Genomic DNA, 18,744 nt, shown 5'->3' on the forward strand with positions numbered 1-18,744 from the left:
ATGTAGCCGCACGTCCAAGATCCCTGAGGAAGAGTTCTCCATCAAAACCGAGCAGACCAGCTTTCTTAAGCAAGGATTTTGCGGTGGATCGCCAAGGTAATGCCCCGAGACACAAGAAATGACAAACCTGTGGTGAGACGGAACACCACTATCCAGCCGATATAATATCAATAAGAAGGTGGCCATCTTCTATCAATGGGAGAGAAAGGACTCAGGGTTTCAGCCATGTTTGCCACGACACAAAACAAACAAACAAGTCAAGGAGGTGATTTTGAATGGTGCGTGGCAGTGCTTCGGGAGGATGAAGGGCAATCGGTTTATGCTACAACAGTGAGGCCAGTAAATTGTTAATCACCGAAGCACGGCCTCGAAAGGAAAACAAAGAGCAGGAGGAATTCACAGACAGCAAGCTATATGAATTATGAAGTGAATGAGATGAATATTCTTCTTGCGTTAAACTCCTCCAAACAAGAACTCTCTTCCTAACTCGATCAAGGTACACTTCATCATTTTCTCACCTTCTGCACGCAGCGGTGGCCTACTGATAAGGACGAGTACTGGCATTCCCGGGGTTTAAAATCGGCTGAAGAGAGCAACATTATTATCGGTGCGGATTCCAAGCTTCAGGAGCGTGAGCTCGTCTCAGGAGCACTGGCACGTCACGAGCAGATTGTTGGTAAAACCTAGCTGGCTCACTAATGCAGGTATAGACTTCCTGCCCCATCTGATTTGCAGTTCATGTGCGATTCCTGTCCACGCTTTGTGATCGACTTTCGATGCCCTTGGGAAGCTTGGGATGGTCGCTGAAATCCTGCCTTTGCAAAGGCAGAGCTGTCCTAATAAATCCCCCAAATTGTTCAAAAACGAGAAGTAGCGAAGGAATCGACAGCGAGACATCAGCCGATTGCGGGAAAGGAGACGGAAAATAGATGGATGGCATTATAGTGGATCTCTTGGAAAATGTTGGCACATTTACGGGCCTTCTTCGCAGCTTGGCATCGTAATCTTACCTTGAAGGGACCAACATGCCTGAAAAATGTTTTTTTTATAAACATAAAACGACGACACTATGGCCTGGCCTCTTTTGAAAAACACAAAACAATGGTAAGACGTCATACGGCACATTTCATTCCTGGTTAATTTTGGTGCAGTCTGTACGATGCCTATTCAGACTGCCTTTGGGCTCGGTGCCTGATGCAAATGGAAACGCTAAGTCTTTCAAGAAGACTCCACGGTGGTCACATGTGTGAACATAAGTGCTGTAGTTAAAGTTCCACGATAATGGTAAGTGCGCTTCGCAGGCCTCCATCAGTACCATCCCCCCACCGCCCTCTCCATTCCTCCACCAGCACGCCCTCCTGGGAAAGGAGTAACAAAGCCCACACTGCATCTGTAACGACCAATCATGTTTTGCCGGAAGTGATCGAATTACATTCTTGGTGCTCCGTTTCACAGATTGAAGGAAAACACGAGAGAAAAGCAAAGGGAATTTATTTCGGATGAAACTTTGGGAGTGATAACACAGCAATGAGGCACATCCTCAAAACTTCAGGGGCAGGTGGTAAATGCCATCCGTGGTTCTTTTGCACAGGTGGACAAGGACGATTCCCCGGAGGAAGAACAAAACCACTCGAGTCACGTGCCGTTGTGCCTCTGAATCCAAATGGAATTATTTGTTTGTGAGCGATTTTGATGGGTCTTGGGTCTATCTGCGATTCTTGTGATTTTATCATTTGCCCTTGCAAGGGGAAAAATCCAGAACACTACCCGTTTCCTTCCTTCGGACTCCCGATAAACCGGTCCATATGCTGTCTGCAAACATGCATTTTGGAATGGAGAATATATTTACATTTTGATTACATTCTTGACAAGGGAATTCTTGGTCCCTGACTGGAATCGATTGATTTCAGATACCTCTTAGATTTTGACTACATCGAGTGCGTGTCATGGATGAGACTAACGTGTGACTATAATCAAGTAGTCTTGCTCCTGAAGACCGATGTTTGTCTGCATTGGCGGACAGGTAAAAAGATGTATGGGATCGTTTTACAGATTTTATATTACTTTATTAACTCCATCACCGAAGGTGTACGCAGGTTATGTTTTCACCGTCTGTCTGTCTGTTTATCTGTGAGCACGATGTTTCAAAAAGCTATCAACGGATTCGACAAAAAATTGCTGGACAGGTCGGGTGGGTGACAAGGATGAACTTAAGAGATGAGATTGTGGTGTTTTGACAAGGTTGAACGGTCCAGATTCAAATCTGGCCTATCAGTCAAATATAAAAGGAAAACTATTCAGCCTGGCGGAGGTACGCGCTTCACTGTGTCCTGGGTTTATTTATATCACTTTGTAAATGTGCTTTAGTATATTTATCCAACACTTTCCAGTTGCTTCATGTCTGTTTCCCTGTTATTCCCCCTCTTTTACCACTCACAGTCCCCTTGACTTTTAACCCCTGAATCCTGACACCCAATTTCATGTCAAAATGAGTCATTTCCAACCCCACGTGTTCCCTGACTCCTGCCGCACGCACGCACCTCTGATCACACGACTCTCACCCTATATCAACCCTCACTCCATCTCGTCTCCCTCAATTGCTCTGACAAAGGGTTAACGTCGGAAAAGTCAGCTTCTCCTTGCTTCCCACGGTGGTTAACAACTGACTTTCGTTGTTTTTAACACGCAAGTACTTTATTGGTTGGGTGTGAATTTAATGTATGATGGTTATTTTATATACCACGACATCCATGCACACTTCCCAGGTTGTTTATATAATAAGTACAAAGGGTTGCTTTACTTCTGAGGAAGGAAGCAAGCCTGAGTCATACATCAAGTTGTGATGACAGGTAAGTTTCACCTGTGCATACAATTCCCCATATCATCAACAGACCTCTCCATAATAAGATCCAATGTCTGCGTGTCAGTTTTGCATCTACTCCCAAACCACGAGGTACACAAAACTGAACACGGTATCATGTCAATCGCCAAGCACCAGGGCAGTGCAGGGTCAAGAAAAAATTGATTTGGACAGAAATATTCTCATTATTCACATCGATAAATGCCCGGGCAAAGAAAGTGTGAGCTACACTTTACCTGGTTTGACGACGAGTCTCAAGACACTGCTGATTGGCTGTGCGAGAACAGGTGCGCTGTGATTGCCTCCTGGAAAGTGACCTTTGTAGACCCTTACTGTACCTAGAATACCTAGACACCACCCAACTAAAATGTTGTGCAGGCAATCCATTACCAATCCAAACACAAGCGACACTGCCAATCCACCACAAAGTTAAACTCCACACAACCACCAAAAACACCAACTACGAGGTCAATCTACCACTAACCCAAACAACACCATGGATTGACTACCTTTTATCAATCTACACATTGTTTATCTACCGACCCAAACGATGGAATCAATCCACCACAAACCCAAATGAAAATTCCGCATTTTGACCACACAAGCAATTTATCGCCAACCAAAAACTAGCCACAACATCTACAACCAACTCAAACGACACAATTAAACCGCCATGAACTCAAACTACAAAATGTGACGGCCCTAGATTTTTCCATTGAAATTTGATGTTGCATTTTGCTCTGCAATGTTATCAATAATTCTACAAGACTGACAGGATAACCTGGAGGGACGCACACACCTCCGAGGTGTCTAGCCTGGGTTCGAATCCCGGCCCAGCTATAAACCGTCATCCCGGTGTTACACAGGCAGAGCGATTCATCAATGTGTGTGCCGTCCCTCGGATGGACGTTAAACCAGGCGTCCCGTCGACCGACATTCATTGGTGGACGTTAAAGATCCAACGGTATCCTTCGCGAAGAGTGGACGAGCTATTACCGGCTCCATGAACAAATACCCAAATTCCTGCTCTAACCGAGAAGGGGAACTGCATCAGCGGCACAGCTGCACCCTCAGCCAATGATGATACCCCACAGCCTTGTGCTGCAAACGAATGAAGGAGAAGTAATTCTACATGCGCCAACACCCTCCTGACAAATACCCAGCCCGACTCAATCGACACCTTATCAACCCAACAACATGTTTCATCTCCTCCTTTATCAAAATTCAGCGGGTATCGATGCAGTGTATAGTGACAGAATGATATTGGAGTGAAGCAGGTCTCAGGAGAGTGAAAGCACACGTCTTGTTAGGTCTTACAAGATTGGCCGAAAGAAGAAATAAAAAATATCTGCGAGTTGGTTGCCAAAAGCATGAGGAAGAGTGAGGAATGGAGGAGGTGGATGGAGGATTTTTAAGTTGGTGGGGAGAATGAAGGATGCGATTCCTTGTTTAGTGCTTCTTTTTGGCATGATAATGATCCTTCATTAGTCCTAATAGGACATACTAAAAGCATGTCATACATCTATTAAATTATTTTTTCCCAATAAACATCTATTTTGCAATTGCACCATTTTGAACATGTTGGAGGCGATTGATTTGCTACTCTCCGATGACTTTCTGGCGACAGCTTTCTATGTTTTATTTATTTTGAAATAATCAATTGATGTATCGATTTGCATTGTGGTGGGAATTCTGCTCGTCTCTGACTTTATTTCATTCTCTTCTTGCGACACCACGGCGTTGTGTGAACAGCGTCTGTCGCCCAACTCAAGTCCAATAGCAAATGTCATCGGCTCATGGTTTTATGATCTGTGCTACGAGACGACTTGAAAAGACACGCTGAGAGAGATTGTGTACTGAATTAATTCACTTTGTGTTTGGCATTCATTCAGGTTTCATTATCCTCAGCCATTTTGCACCACCACTGTTGATTTCTCCTTGTATCACCTAATCTGGAGATATTTAGTATGGAGCATACCATTTCCATTTCATGTCCAATGGGGCCACCCTTCCCTTTAGAACCCCTTTTGCTTGAATGATGCCCATGGGCTTACCTACTCTTATCGACCTTTTTTTGCTTGCTGTTCCTTCTTGAGCTCTTAATGCTGCCGTGTCACCTCCCTCATGCCCCTTACAACCTAAGGCCCCACCCTCTGACCCCACATTTCCATCCTCCAATGCTATCACTTCCGAATCTAATTTCCCCCTTGCTGCACCAACTCCCACCACCTTTTCCCCTTACAACAATCCCTACCTAATCATCCCCCCCCGCCCTTCCCATGAAGTATCACTGTACCCTTTTATCTGCACAACGAACATCAGAGACCTATCCTCCAATCTCTTGGATCTCTCCACAAACAGGTCACTACTCAACCCCATACATCACTGAACACAAACTATTCTTTCACAGATTATCCTGCACTTACTGATTTCCCTCTCTGGTTATTCCTTATATCACTTTGACCCAATGCTTGTACTGGTGGTCGTGCTGGAGGGTCAATGAAAGGAACTCCCTTTCCCACAGTGCCTGCCCCACCCTGTCACAGCTCATCATCGTGGAATATCTTTTAATCTGTGTTCCTCATGACAGCTACCTCTTCTCTCTGTGTGTAGTCTTCCACCCTCATAACTTAGACGAATCTGTGTGTAATGACTTCTAATCCAACTTCAACTCATGACTATCCTCTCAACCCAGCTGTCATTTCCCAATGTATGTCTATTTCAACTGCTAATATTTTAGATGGTTTGGCATTGCTACTCACACCACTGCAAAGTGCACTTGGTAATGCAGCCCAAGCCTTTCTTTTGTACACAAAGTCAAGGCTCGTGGAAGAGCTAGAACATTAAATGGATCAGGATGCAATATGATAAAAGGAACGGTAGAAAGAGAGAGAGGGGAGACCAACAGGAGGGTTGAAGGACAAAATAGAGGGAGACTTGAACAAACAACGGGTGTGGTGAGAAATGGGGGGAGGGCAGGAAAGGACGTACGGGGTGGACAAGGTGAATAGAAAAGGAAACCCCAAGGAGGGAAAACTATAGATTTGGAAGGAACAGGGATTGGGGTGGGGTAGTGCAGGGGGTTGCAAGGGTAGAAAAGATGATGGTTTTGGATTGGGGGCGATCTGAGATGGCGGTGAACAGCTGTCTTGAAGACCTGGAGGGGAGATTGAGATTGATGAGAATGTGGAAATTGATTCCACAGGTGGGGAAAAAGGGCAACGAATGAATGAAGGTGAGCAATAATTCTGGATTTTGAGAGTTTCACCAGAAAAGGGTTGATGCTGGACCACGTCTGCCCTGCCCAATCCTTGGGAGACAAATCACAGAAAGAACAGAGGGTGCAAGACCAGAAAGGAGACAGACAGAGAGACCACCAACCTGTCTGCGATGGGAAAGTGATAGGCCCATCGGCTCAACTTCATCGTTGGACAATCCCATAATTTTAAAGGCCTTGATTTTCACGGCGTCAAGCCAAACAAGATGTGAGGCAGGGGAGCCAGTCCAGAGGGGAGAACATTACTCCATTAATCTGTGGATTAAGGCCTTGTAGGTGGATAGGAGTTAAGGTGTACCAAGGAAGGACTTTGTATGACAGGATGCCCAGTTGTCAGCTGGCTTTGTCGGTCAACTTTGAAATGTGGCATGCCATCAAAATATGATTTGCCATTTGTGTGGAAGAATTCTCAGGCAAAGTAAATATCAGTGGCAGGAGATGTGGGAGACCAGTCCTGGATGGAGATGGCTGCCTGCAGTCCCTGCTAATCTGCCTTGGTGAACTGCCAGACTCGCTGGCGCTGAGGCAGCTCCCTGAGAATAGCCAGAGATGTCTTGCCATTTATGCCATTTCAGGCCTTGCCTAATTTGCTGGATACCCAACTCATATTCCCCTAATGGCTCCCTCAATCTGCTAGCCTTGATCACATTCAGCTTCCACTCCAACTTTTGCTGTGCTTCTTCCTAAATCATTTTATCTTGAAAGTTTATATTGCTCTGGCAGTCTGCAGGGACTTACTAGGGTGCCACCAGGTCTCACAGTTTAATTGGGTGGATTGCTTTGTACTGCAGTCTATCATCTCTTCCACAAACTGCTTCACTATCCATCCGTCTCTGGAGATAGACAGTGCCTGGGAATAATTTTTTACACTCTCCTCTCTCACCTTCTGCAGTTCATCCCTCCAACCTGCCTGCCAAGCATCCCGTTCCTGGTACAATGATTAATGTGGTTAAGCAATTGCTTGAAAGCAGCTTTGGCTTTTTCCTCCTGGAATTATCATCCCACTGATGGGAACCTGTGGTCCATTTATAAAGCCTGCAACCATTTTGTTTCCGTTATCAAACACACCAAAGGCCAACATCAGACCCACCTCACTGGAAACAAAAACTTGGTGTCAATTGGTAAAGTCCATTTCTGGTACATGCAACTCATTTATTCCTTTATTCTTGAAGGGCAGTTTTACAATGGACACTATTCAGGCTAATGGTGGTTGCGTTAACTCTGTCTTTGCAGAACAGGCCAAGGTCCCAAATCCTTTTCCTGCTGCACAAAATCAATGCCCCTTCCGCCCTTTTTCAAATAATTATCTCCAGAATGTGAGCTCCCCAAGGGCAAAGGTGAAGAAACTTCTGGACACTCTTGATTTCTCCACTGCGACTGCACCTCAGGGCATCAGGCTGAAAATATTCAAATCCTGTTCATCTTGTCTGTTTACTCTTTGTCTGACTTTTTCACATCATATTATAAGGATCCACAGAATCTCAAGACAACAGAGAAAACTAGAACGGCACTCAGTGGAGTACATCGCTCCGACAGACTGAACAGTTTACGTTTTGTATCCCACTGATAGGCCTGATCTGCATCTGGACCTTAAGCAAGATCTAATCGGCTTGTTCTTGTGATCAGCACAAAGGCATCCACCAAGTTTCGTCCAAATCCGTCCACAACTTTTTGAAATGTCGTGCTGCACATCGTTTTTGGCCCCATCTCTCAATGGTGAAGAATCACTTGCATAATTATAAAAAAAAAATAAAAAACATTCTTGCATCTGGATTTGTATCCGGACCTTCACCCAACTCGAGTCATCTCGTCCTTGTCACATACCTAACCTGTCCAGAAAATTTCACCCCTATCCGTCCATAACTTTTTGAGATATCCTGCTTACAGACAGACAGGCAGTCAAACAAACTTGGGTGAAAACGTAACCTCCATCCATTTGGTGATGGAGGTAACAAACAGCTTAGGTCACGTCTTTTAATGCAGAAAAAACACGTAACTCTCACTTTTCCTCAACTTCTGGTGAGAAAAATCCCCTAATTATATTAAATTGTCAGGTACAATCTCTCGAGCTCCGAGGCCTGACTATAAGCTTAAACTTTTCTTTGCCAAATAAATCTCCAAGCTGGCTGACAACCTGGCTGATCTGGAATTCTATGCAGGGCCAAGCATTTCCTCTGCTATCCTCAGAATCTAACATTTACAAGCCTTCATCTGAAGTGTCAATGCAATGCAGCTCCCTCCTGTGGAACATTACTGCTGCTTCCCATGTTGCCCTTTTCAAGGCCGTAGAGTTCAAGGACCTCCTTGTCATTTTCATGTCGAGATAGCATGGTCATGGCTATCTCATGGTCTGCTTCTTGCTCAGCGCAAGCAGGTTGCTCGCCTTGCAGTCTTCGCTCGCCCTTCCATCACTTAATGTTCTCTCATATTTATACCTCTACCATATCATACACACACTGAGACACTGTCGCCCTCAACTCCAAAACTCCACGCCTGCCTTGTCGCCCTCAACCCTCCACGTGGTGCATCCATACGTTAATGTCCTCTGGTTTCTCCTTCGCCCCACTTTGTGTTTGTTGACCCTTTGCAATTTGTTGTTTCACTCTTCCATGAGCCTTGACACCAGTATTAAAAAAGAAGGCTAAAGAATATATTTTCTGTTAGGAAAGACAGTTCTAATTACTGTAAGAAAACGCCTTCAGTCATCGTTTTTGTTACGTGAGTCTCAAGTATTGAGTTGTGAATCATCAAAAGTCATATGAAAGGGGATGCATGTCTGAGGAATTGACAATGCATCCTTGGGACTGTTTGTCCATTATAACGGAAAAATATCCATATTATTGATGTTTTTGTGTGCTTTGTTTTCATTTTACATGCTCGCATCGCTATTTTGGAAGTCTGCGTGAAAGTAGATGGTGAAAAGATGGAATTCATTTCATCACAAGTTCATGTACAAACTGAACTCGAAGGGAAAGTTCGGCGAGACAAAATAATCTGGCTCTCAGGGCAAACCTCTCAGCTTGAGGAAATGAAACTCCAGATTTCAGTTAGTGTCTCAGAGTTTAAAGTAATAACACTTGTAATAGGGCGGTAGGTTACAATATTCATGGCCCATCAATACTCCCTGGCATCCCATAAATAACTTTGAAAGTTTGAAAACTCATGCCTACCTCTTCAGTTTCCACACCATTGTATTTCACCCTCATCTTTGGCTCTTGAGAAATGTCCAAGTTCTGGCCTGACACAGTCAGCAGGGTTCCACCCCTGAAACATGACACCCACCATAAAGTTGTCTGTCTTTGTCAGAGCAGTCTTCCAAAGCTGTAAAACACTTGGTCTGTTTTTCATTTATAATTCTCTAGTGCTGTATTAGCCTTAAACTCCAAGGTACATTTATCTGCTCCAACACTCATAATCTCTCCATCTCACATGTTACAAGTCATTCCTCAGCTATATAATCAACATCCTCTCCCCTCCCACCATGGTTATTCGATCACTTTCCACTCACTCCAGTATGGTCCAGTCGGGATGGATGTGTAAGATCGTAGGATCTTCCGCATATTCAAAATGTAACTCCTTGTGCAACATAGCAGCGTCCACCTGGACTCGGACTTCCGCTGGACGAACCCCGATACTCGAAACAGGGCTTCGGCACATCACTCGCTCGGCATCCCTCCTGCAATGCGTGGCATCATGCTTTACTTGTGTTTATACTGGTGATCCGTGAGTTTGTGGGTAGTGTGGAATATTTGAAATGGTTGTTTCATTGTGTAGTATTGTTTGATTTCAATATGAAACATATGAGGTCAGTGAGATATATGTACTGCTCAGACCATGATGTTAACCGATCAAATAAACTTCCTTCATCAACTACAACACAAGACTTTAAAACAGATCAACGAATAATCTGTTGAAAGGACTTGTTAGTAACAACTGTGATGTGAAAATAGCACAATTTCCCCACATTCGCATGGCTTTCCTGACCCCCGGTGTATTTGCTCTGCCGCTAAGTGCACACAGCTGCATACACACATGGCAGTGGATTACTCTGCACTGTTACATTGGGCCTCACCCTTGGGCATCAGGGTGAAAATCTTGTCAGACAACGGACGACGGAATGGTGCAAACGAGCGGAAGGATTTACAATTCCCATCTTACACTGTGCCTGTCAAATCGACTTGGTGAAGACATGAGCCAACGTCTCTGCCGGCCTTCTAATGAAATGAAGACTTTCTAATCAAACCCCATTGTTGATTTCCCAGCACATTATTCTCAGGCAGATTAATGCAAAAACAATTAGGTCAGTCTTACCCATAAAAGTCACACGTACGGTTGCCCAAAGTGACAGTAACACTGCTGCCAGAGTCCAAATCTTGCCCGTACAGAGTCAGCATGGATCCACCCGATACTGGACCACGTGTTGGGATTAAATGAAACACGGTTGGTTTCTGAATGAAAAATAAAAGAAAAGAAAACAATTAGGAGGAGGTACATATGAAACATTATGATGCATTTAAAGAAGAAACATCACCCAAGACAAAGAATCACCACCACCTCTTATCGTCCCCCATCCAAATCCTCGATCTTTTCTACCCCGGTTAATCCACCCCAAACCCACCTCCTTCAAATTCCCTGCTTTCCTTCCTGAAAGTCCCCATTGCGTCCATCTTGTATACCCAGTGTTCCTCACCCTATCCCTATCCCTTCCACAGATCTCCTAATGTCATTGTTCCCCACTGTTGTGTCCTTCCCTCTCCTGCCCCTCTTGTCTCATGCCCCCCACCCCCCCCCCCTTGCTGTGCGTTGTGTGTTAGCTCTCTTACGATCCTTGACAAGGTATACAAAAAAAAAGGAAAAAAAGATGAAGAATAACAGTGTCTAATACACACACACACACACACACACACACACACACACACACACACACACACACACACACACACACACACACACACACACACACACACACACACAATTAATTGTACAGGAACCAAAAAAACAAATATAACTGGAGGGCTGTGATTGGAGATCGCTGATGGTTTCCCAGTGTTGCCAACTCGCAATATTACCCAATTGATAGCACTTGGAATTCTGCCTCGTAATGAATACAAATGTATTTTTTTCTTCTACAGAAATATTTTTTCAAAGAAATTTGAGACTCCACAGACACCAAAACTTAAACCACTTCATGCCTCCCTCCAGAAACCATAATTAAAAAAAAAATGAAAAATTTTGAGGAACATCTCGGGCTAAATTTTATTGGGGGGGGGAGGGGGAATTGATGACGTCATTGATTATGTGATTCGGCAGGCTTTTTTTCCATTTAAAAAAAAAACTTCAAAAATCTGCGAAACGGCTGAACAGATCGAGGCGACATTTTTACAAGCATGATCGCCTATCAGTGAGGAACAAAAAGTTCTCCACATATGACATCGTAGGTCACATGGTTTGGCAGGTATGATTTTTTTTTCTTTCAGTGATCTTCAGAACTAAACAAACATCCAAAAGTTGGGGCCTCAATGCACAACGGTTCGGCCGTGAGAGAATAATGTACAAACACACAAAGACTTGAAAATACTTCCAAGATATATCGAAGTATACATGAGAAACAGCGTGGAATCACTCACTCCTTAATTGACACAAAACAATGTGAGAATAGCATCTCCTTGGACGTAATCCACATTCGAGGTTTAAAATATCGACCGATGGTTAAATTAGATCGACATTAATATATGTCATCGTTAAATTGGACAACTTTGTCAAAATGTGCTTAACGCTGTCTGGATGCGTTGGTCGAGCACATAAGCCTTGCAGCACAACTCGGACCACGAGCTCGACTCGCTGCTTCCTCACAATGTGACCGATGCCATGGTCTGAGTTGAGCTGCAAGTGCAAGGCCTGAATCTCAATGGTGAAGAATCACTTAAAAAAATTAAATAATTCTCGTATCTAGATTCGGATTCAGATCTTCACCAAAATGGAATCAATTCGTCCTTGCCACACGCACAACGCGTCTTCGAATAGACGGATCCGGATCTTCACCAAGACCTAATCAGTTCGTCCTTGTCACACACTCAACCTGTCCACAAAATTTCATCCAGATCCGTCCACAACTTTTTGAGATATCCTGCACACAGACAGACAAACAGATAAACAAACAGACAAAGAAACAGGCAGGGATGAAAATACAAAACTAGAAATAACTGGGAATATATATATATATATATATATATATATATATATATATATATATATTAGATCCAAGAATTAACAATCTATACTAAAATAGATCTGTATGTGGACTGACACGTGCACGGATGTGTGAACGAGAACAAACGAACACACACGCACGCACACACAGCTAATAAGAATGGCACTGCAAATCTGTAGACCAGTTATCCTATTTTCAATCAAGATAATGACATCCATAACGATATCATAATTTAGTCATTCTTCTTCTCTAACTGTAGATTTATCAGTTTCATTGCGCTCTCGTTTCCCCAAACACGATACAAGTTACATATCGATGCTTTCACTCAGTCTGGCAGCCATCACAACTTACTTAATATCCTGTTTGGGGCTTGCTGAAGCTTTCGAGACCCTCTTCACACAAGGCTCACAATTTCCTCCATGTATATTAACCGTATAACACTCGTGATTGCGTCTTCCACGTTCGAATACCTATGTAGGCTGATGTCCTGCGAGATTTTGACGGTCCTGAGATATTTGAATGACCTCTCTGTCATGCTGAGGCATCCCTCAAATGACTCTGCCAATCCAACTTTGCTAAATCCCTCACCTCCGTGATGCAAGGACAGCAGCTGCTTCCATTTCCATTCGAGAGAAGATCAGAAGCTTGTCTGACAAATGGGACATGTCATTCAGCCAAGATAAGAGTCACCTCCAAACTTGTCATTTCGGAAAGACTCATATATTCTTCTGTGACAGACTTTTGAGGTTCCGAGTCTCATCATCAGAATTGACCTGTCCCAGGTTTGAAGTTAAATATAGAACGCTTCATGCTTCACTGTCGTTTGGGACTGATGCATCCTCTTTGCACTCCTGATTCCTAACAGCAGAGTTTAAAGCTCTATCATAAGCATGATGCATCCTAAAAAATTCCAAACCTATTCCGGTCACCTTTTTGGCCTTTGCCCATGTCCTCCATTTTAGCTTACCTATTGCCCAGCTACCTGACCGTCCCACCTCTAACAGGCTGCATGCACTCATCCAATAAATTATCTCATCCAGGCGTGCTCTACTGAGGGAGAAAAAAAAAGAGGAAGAGAGGGAATATGGAAGGAAGCGGCAGCAAGACTCCGAGCCTGGAGAGTGAATCGGTGAAATTGAATGAAGAAACATTCCGAGATGAAAGAAAACTGGTTTTAACTATCCGAGGTTGTTCACAACTATTTTAAAATAAAATCCTTAAATAATAGGTCCACACAATCAATCATACCACGATTTTGCAGTGTACGAGTTTTAAAAATTTCGATTTGTAAATAAAGTACCTTTAGACCTAGACCAATGCCTTAAGCAGAAGTTTCAAATGATGGATACACTGGAAATTTCACTGCATAAGTGCAATCATGAACACAATAATGCAGCGAGCATTCACAACTGCTTAGCGGCATTTCATCATTTGTCAAAGTCCAATTCAAGCTTGAGAGCCAAGCACTATGAGGGTAATAACTAACAGAGGGGCCGGGCTCGGTCAACACGGCCGACTTCCTCGATAATCAACGTGATTTGCCAATGCAAGAATGCATTCACGACCGACAACAATGAGAACATGGCCGACTACAGGTAGCCTGATGCAGTTGTTTGCGTGAGTGATAATGACCCTTCAGGCAAATCGACAATGGTGCTTTGACTACGATGCATTGATACATGTTATTATTAAGGCCAAATCTACAAGTCCTGTCCGTGGCCATTTAATGCAAGTGCAGATCTATTCCAAGGTTCCTCACCACAAAACTGTAGGTCTTCTTCGAGATGACGGTGAAAGATGGCGTGCATTCTGTGATGCACACCCTCACGCTGCCTTGGCTTGCATGCCAAGGTTTGGCCCGTGCCATCTTACACACAATCCTGGGCAGATGAAACAGAACTTGTCAATCAGGGCATCATGACACATGATGCCGGTTGGTCACAGAGGCTCATTTCTAGGCTTCGTTTAGCACATTGATAAAACGAGACCTTCTCTTGAAAATGTCCAAAACAACCAAACAAACAGAAAATGACAACCAACAAAACAAAACAAAAAAAACTACTCCTTGAGGGTGTTGCAAGTCGAAAACAAAGCTTTCCTCCGATGATGGTAATCCCAAGTACATATTCTCAAATCAAATCCTATCCTGACTATGTTGGGCCGAGACTCGACAATCCAGGTGAGAGAGCGGGTAAGTGACATACCTGTGCACGATCGTGTGATTTGAGTCATCTGTTGATAAATATGGATACCAGCATTCATGACATTTCAATCCTGTAGGTGCCCTGACTTTGTTGACTGACCTGCCAGAACTGCACTACACTTGCTCAGCAGTTTTTGAAAAGTGGAATTTCATCGTCTATTTGGCCTTCTTACGGTAGTTCGTTCATAATTTCTCCTGGACTCATTTGAAGTTCTTAAGATTACCTAATAGTATTAAGTTACAGTTACCTGAATGTGCTCTCAACAGCCTTTCTGCTAAATCAACATAGTCAAAATAAAAATGTCTGCTCAGCATGGGTCATCATGGTGATGAAACAAACCCCTTCAAGAAAATTCTGCAACTCACGTGCCCTATTTATTACACCCGCCGAAGGAGAGGGTATTGTGTTTGGGTCCGTTTGTTTGTTTGTATGTCTGTTTGTCCGCACAGAACTTTTATGTTTCTCTCTGCAACCGCTTGTCAGAGCGAGACAAAATTCTCACCATTGGTGCGACTACTCGTGTAGAATGTTTTAATGATACTTATGATGTCATTGGTCACGTGGTGTGGCAGTGATGTTGGAAAAACAGAAAAACTTTGGACCTCTGTATCTCTGAAACCACACCAAGGAAAAAGTTTAAACTTGGCACACGGCAAGTCTTCCTCATGGGGAATGAGTATGATTTTTTTTTTTAAATTACGTCATTGGTGCCTTCTTTATGACGTCATAATTGCATATGTACAATGCTACATCTGATCAGTATGGACATTTTTGAGGGTTATCTAGGGATAAAATGGTCCACAGAAACAAAATTTGATGACGTCATTGATCACGTCATTTGGCATCCAGATATATATTTTTTTAAACCCTCAAAAATCTTCTCTGAAGTGGATAAACAGATCGAGGCGAAACTTTACACGTATGACCACCTATTTATGAGGAACAAAAGATTCACACATATGATGTCATACGTCACATGGTTTGGCAGCCATATTGGATTTAACCTGAAACCTCTAAAAATCTTCTTCTCCAGAACGGCTGGACAAATCGATGGGAAACTTCACACAAATGTTCCCCAAGCCATGTGTGTACAAGTTTAAGGAATAATCAATAGGTCACATGGTTTGGCAGCCATATTGGATTGAAGAAAAATATTAAATGTTTTCTCGGGAACCGCTTAATCAATCGATGTGAAACTTCAAATTTATGATCTAGTTGTGATGAGGAATAATTTTCAAATTTCAACTTGATCAGACACATGGTCTGGCAGAGAGAATTATTTAATTTAAGGAATCTGGGTTCTTTTTTTTTTTGTTTCATTTTTTTTTTAAATAAGGCTCACTTGGCTGTGCCTGGATGGGTTGAGGGTGGAGGAGTAGCAGCTGAAATGTGAATCCTATCCAGGTTCCTCCTGATGACTTCATCTTTGCTTTTTGTTTGTTCAGGTTCCTTCTGATTACTCCAACTGCATCTATTTGGTCTTCCATGTGATTTGAATTGAATTGATTTAAATTGAATAATGAATAATAATATAAAAGTCATGTGGGTCAGGGTAGGGTGCCCGATCAAAGCGGAACGTCTTGGTACTCGGTCATCACTGCCAGAGGTTATAAAGTGGCAGTTCTACTTATATGTCTTATTAATTACGTAACATACCAGTACACAAACACCACACAAAAGAGGTCCTGGCGAGGATCTGAAATCACTGATTGTTCTTTTTCTTGCTTGGAATGTTTTTCGTGCAAGGTTTGCACAAGTTATGAATCTGTAAACCTGGGATGTTTTCATTAGAACACAGAATGGGTACAGCAAAGCCAGGAAGAAGGTGATTTATCTCCTCTTGTGCCCTTACTGGAGTCAAGAACAACATGTGATGATGGCAGGGATGAATAGCTCCAGCCCTGACTTTGGGTAAGGGGCAACTACAGCTTCGTGAAGGGAGTAGTTTGACTCCTGCAGAGGGATACGCCACCTTTGTTTACGAGCATCGGCTCGTTTTTGTGGTTTACAAATAAGAGTGAGGATTGAGTGGATGAGTTTTTTTTTTGTCACCGGCCTTCAGTTTTTCTCTCTTAGATGTGAATGAATGGATGGCAGATGACGTACTCTTGTGGATCAAGGAAAAAAGGTTCAACCATCTAAGGATGCTTTGCTCATGTGCATCATCCATGTACGGATTGGATGATTTTAGCTCTGACAAGCTTAAATATCAGAGAAAAAAACATTAAATGATCTGTTGCATTCTCAGGTCACCTTACCTCTCCCCACCTTCCCCTCCCCCCACCCCCAATTAACGATCCTCAGGGAACTGGAGTAAAATCAAAATCATAATTAAAACAAACAAGTCAGCAATCTATTCGTTTTTCTGCCAATCCTGCATGAATTTGGCAACAAACCAATTCTATTTTATTTTCACCACAGGGACTCGTAGGCTTTTACAAATGTGCATTCAAAAAACTCAGCGCACACCGCCTTGTTTGTACGTGTGGACCTCGATAAGCCATTAGCAATTTGCAGCCCGGAAGATTGTGAAGATCGTTCTCTACAACTTACTCAAGGGCAAAATTTAAAAACATTCTACATAACGGTTATGGTCCATTCATTAATAGGAAGTCTGCTTGTAAAGGTACGATGGTGTCGTACATATACATTTTGGAAAGTAAGCTTACGGTATGTAGGATGTATAATAATTACTCGCTTTCGATCCATAATGTTGCTTTGATGGTCCAGAAGCCATGGCTTGCAATGTTGTGTTTGAGTCAGTCATATTTTTATATGACGGTACTTTGAATTCTGGTGGGTTGTAGGAGGCATTTTGTCGCTTCATTGCAAAATATGCATTAAAGTTATAGCCTTAAGCCTGCTATTTTCTTAAAGCCACTCATGGCTTTAGGCATTTAATATTAATCTTCCACCTCCGAGATTCTTCCTTTCACAGCCATCCCATTGCAGTTTGCCAATTCTTTAAAGGGCAAAGATTTTTTTTTTATTCCTTGCGCTGTTCTTACCCTCGCACTTACATACATACACACATACACACATACACACATACATACATACATACATACACTTATACAGTGCCGATATAAAGTCTACACCCCCTTTCAAAATTTTCACCTATCGTTGCCTTATAGCCTGGAATTAAATTACATTAAATCAGGCTTTTTCCACCTTTATTTACACCGTAACCAAAAACGTCTATGTGAAAAACAACTTCTACAAATTTCGGAAAATTAATGAAAAATACAAAACTAGAATATCTTGGTTGGATAAGTGTCCATCCCCTGAGTTAGTAATACTCGGTGGAAGCATGCTTGACAGCAATTCCAGCTGTGAGTATGTTCGGATAGGTCTCCAGCAACGTTGCACACCTTGATTGGACAATATTTTCCCATTCTTCTGCACAAAACTGTTCAAACTCAGTCAAGTTGCATGGGGAGTGTTGATGGATAGCAATCTTCAAGCCATGCCACAGATTTTTGATTGGATTTTGGTTGGGGCTCTGACTGGGCCACTCAAGGACATTTATCTTTTTGTTCCTTAGCCACTCCAGTGTAACTTTGGCTGTGTGCTTCGGGTCATTGTCATGCCGAAAGGTGAACTTCCATCCCAATTTCAGCTTTCTTGCAGAGGGCAGCAGGTTTTCCTCTCGGATTTTTCTGTATTTTTCTCCATCCATTTTCCCTTCTATCCCAACAAGTGCCCCAGTCTCTAATGAGAAACATCCCCATAACATGATGCTGCCACCACCATGCTTCATAGTAGGGATGGTATTCTTTGGGTGATGTGCTGCGCCGGGTTTGTGCCAAACGTAACATTTTACATTTTGGCCAAAAAGTTCCATTTTGTTTTTGTCAGGACCACAAAACTTTTTGCCACATGGATTCAGAATCTCCGGAGTGTTTTTTTGCATACCTTAAACGGGACACAAGGTGGGTTTTTTTTTTGAGTAATGGCTTCCTTCTTGCCACCCTACAGTACAGGCCAGACTTGTGGAATGCTTGTGATATTGTTGTCACATGCACATAATGACCAATCTTTGCCATAAAGGCCTGTAGCTCTTTCATTGTTGCCATTGGCATCTTGGTGGCCTCTCTAATCGATCTCCTCCTTGCTTAGTCATCCAGTTTAGGAAAGACAGCCAGATCTAGGCAGGGCTTTGGTGATATCATACACCTCCCACTTCTTAATG

At 43.0% G+C, this 18,744-nt stretch overlaps 1 protein-coding gene across 7 annotated transcripts in view; it reads right to left on the minus strand.

The window, feature by feature from the left end:
* Positions 1 to 18,744, minus strand: part of LOC147019454 (plexin-A4-like) — a 537,201-nt gene that overhangs the window by 152,172 nt on the left and 366,285 nt on the right. For all 7 annotated transcript variants that reach the window (XM_085893965.1, XM_085893967.1, XM_085893963.1 and 4 more), the window contains 4 exons: positions 14,108 to 14,228; positions 10,449 to 10,585; positions 9,646 to 9,813; positions 9,308 to 9,401 (listed from right to left, as the gene is read on the minus strand). In XM_085893965.1, the coding sequence (XP_085750091.1) occupies positions 9,308 to 9,401; positions 9,646 to 9,813; positions 10,449 to 10,585; positions 14,108 to 14,228 (520 nt within the window). The remainder of the gene's footprint in view (positions 1 to 9,307; positions 9,402 to 9,645; positions 9,814 to 10,448; positions 10,586 to 14,107; positions 14,229 to 18,744) is intronic.

This window comes from Eptatretus burgeri, chromosome 9 (assembly GCF_056783735.1).
Source record: "Eptatretus burgeri isolate ZD-2024b chromosome 9, Ebu_testis_v1, whole genome shotgun sequence".
Classification (NCBI taxonomy): Eukaryota; Metazoa; Chordata; class Myxini; order Myxiniformes; family Myxinidae; genus Eptatretus; species Eptatretus burgeri.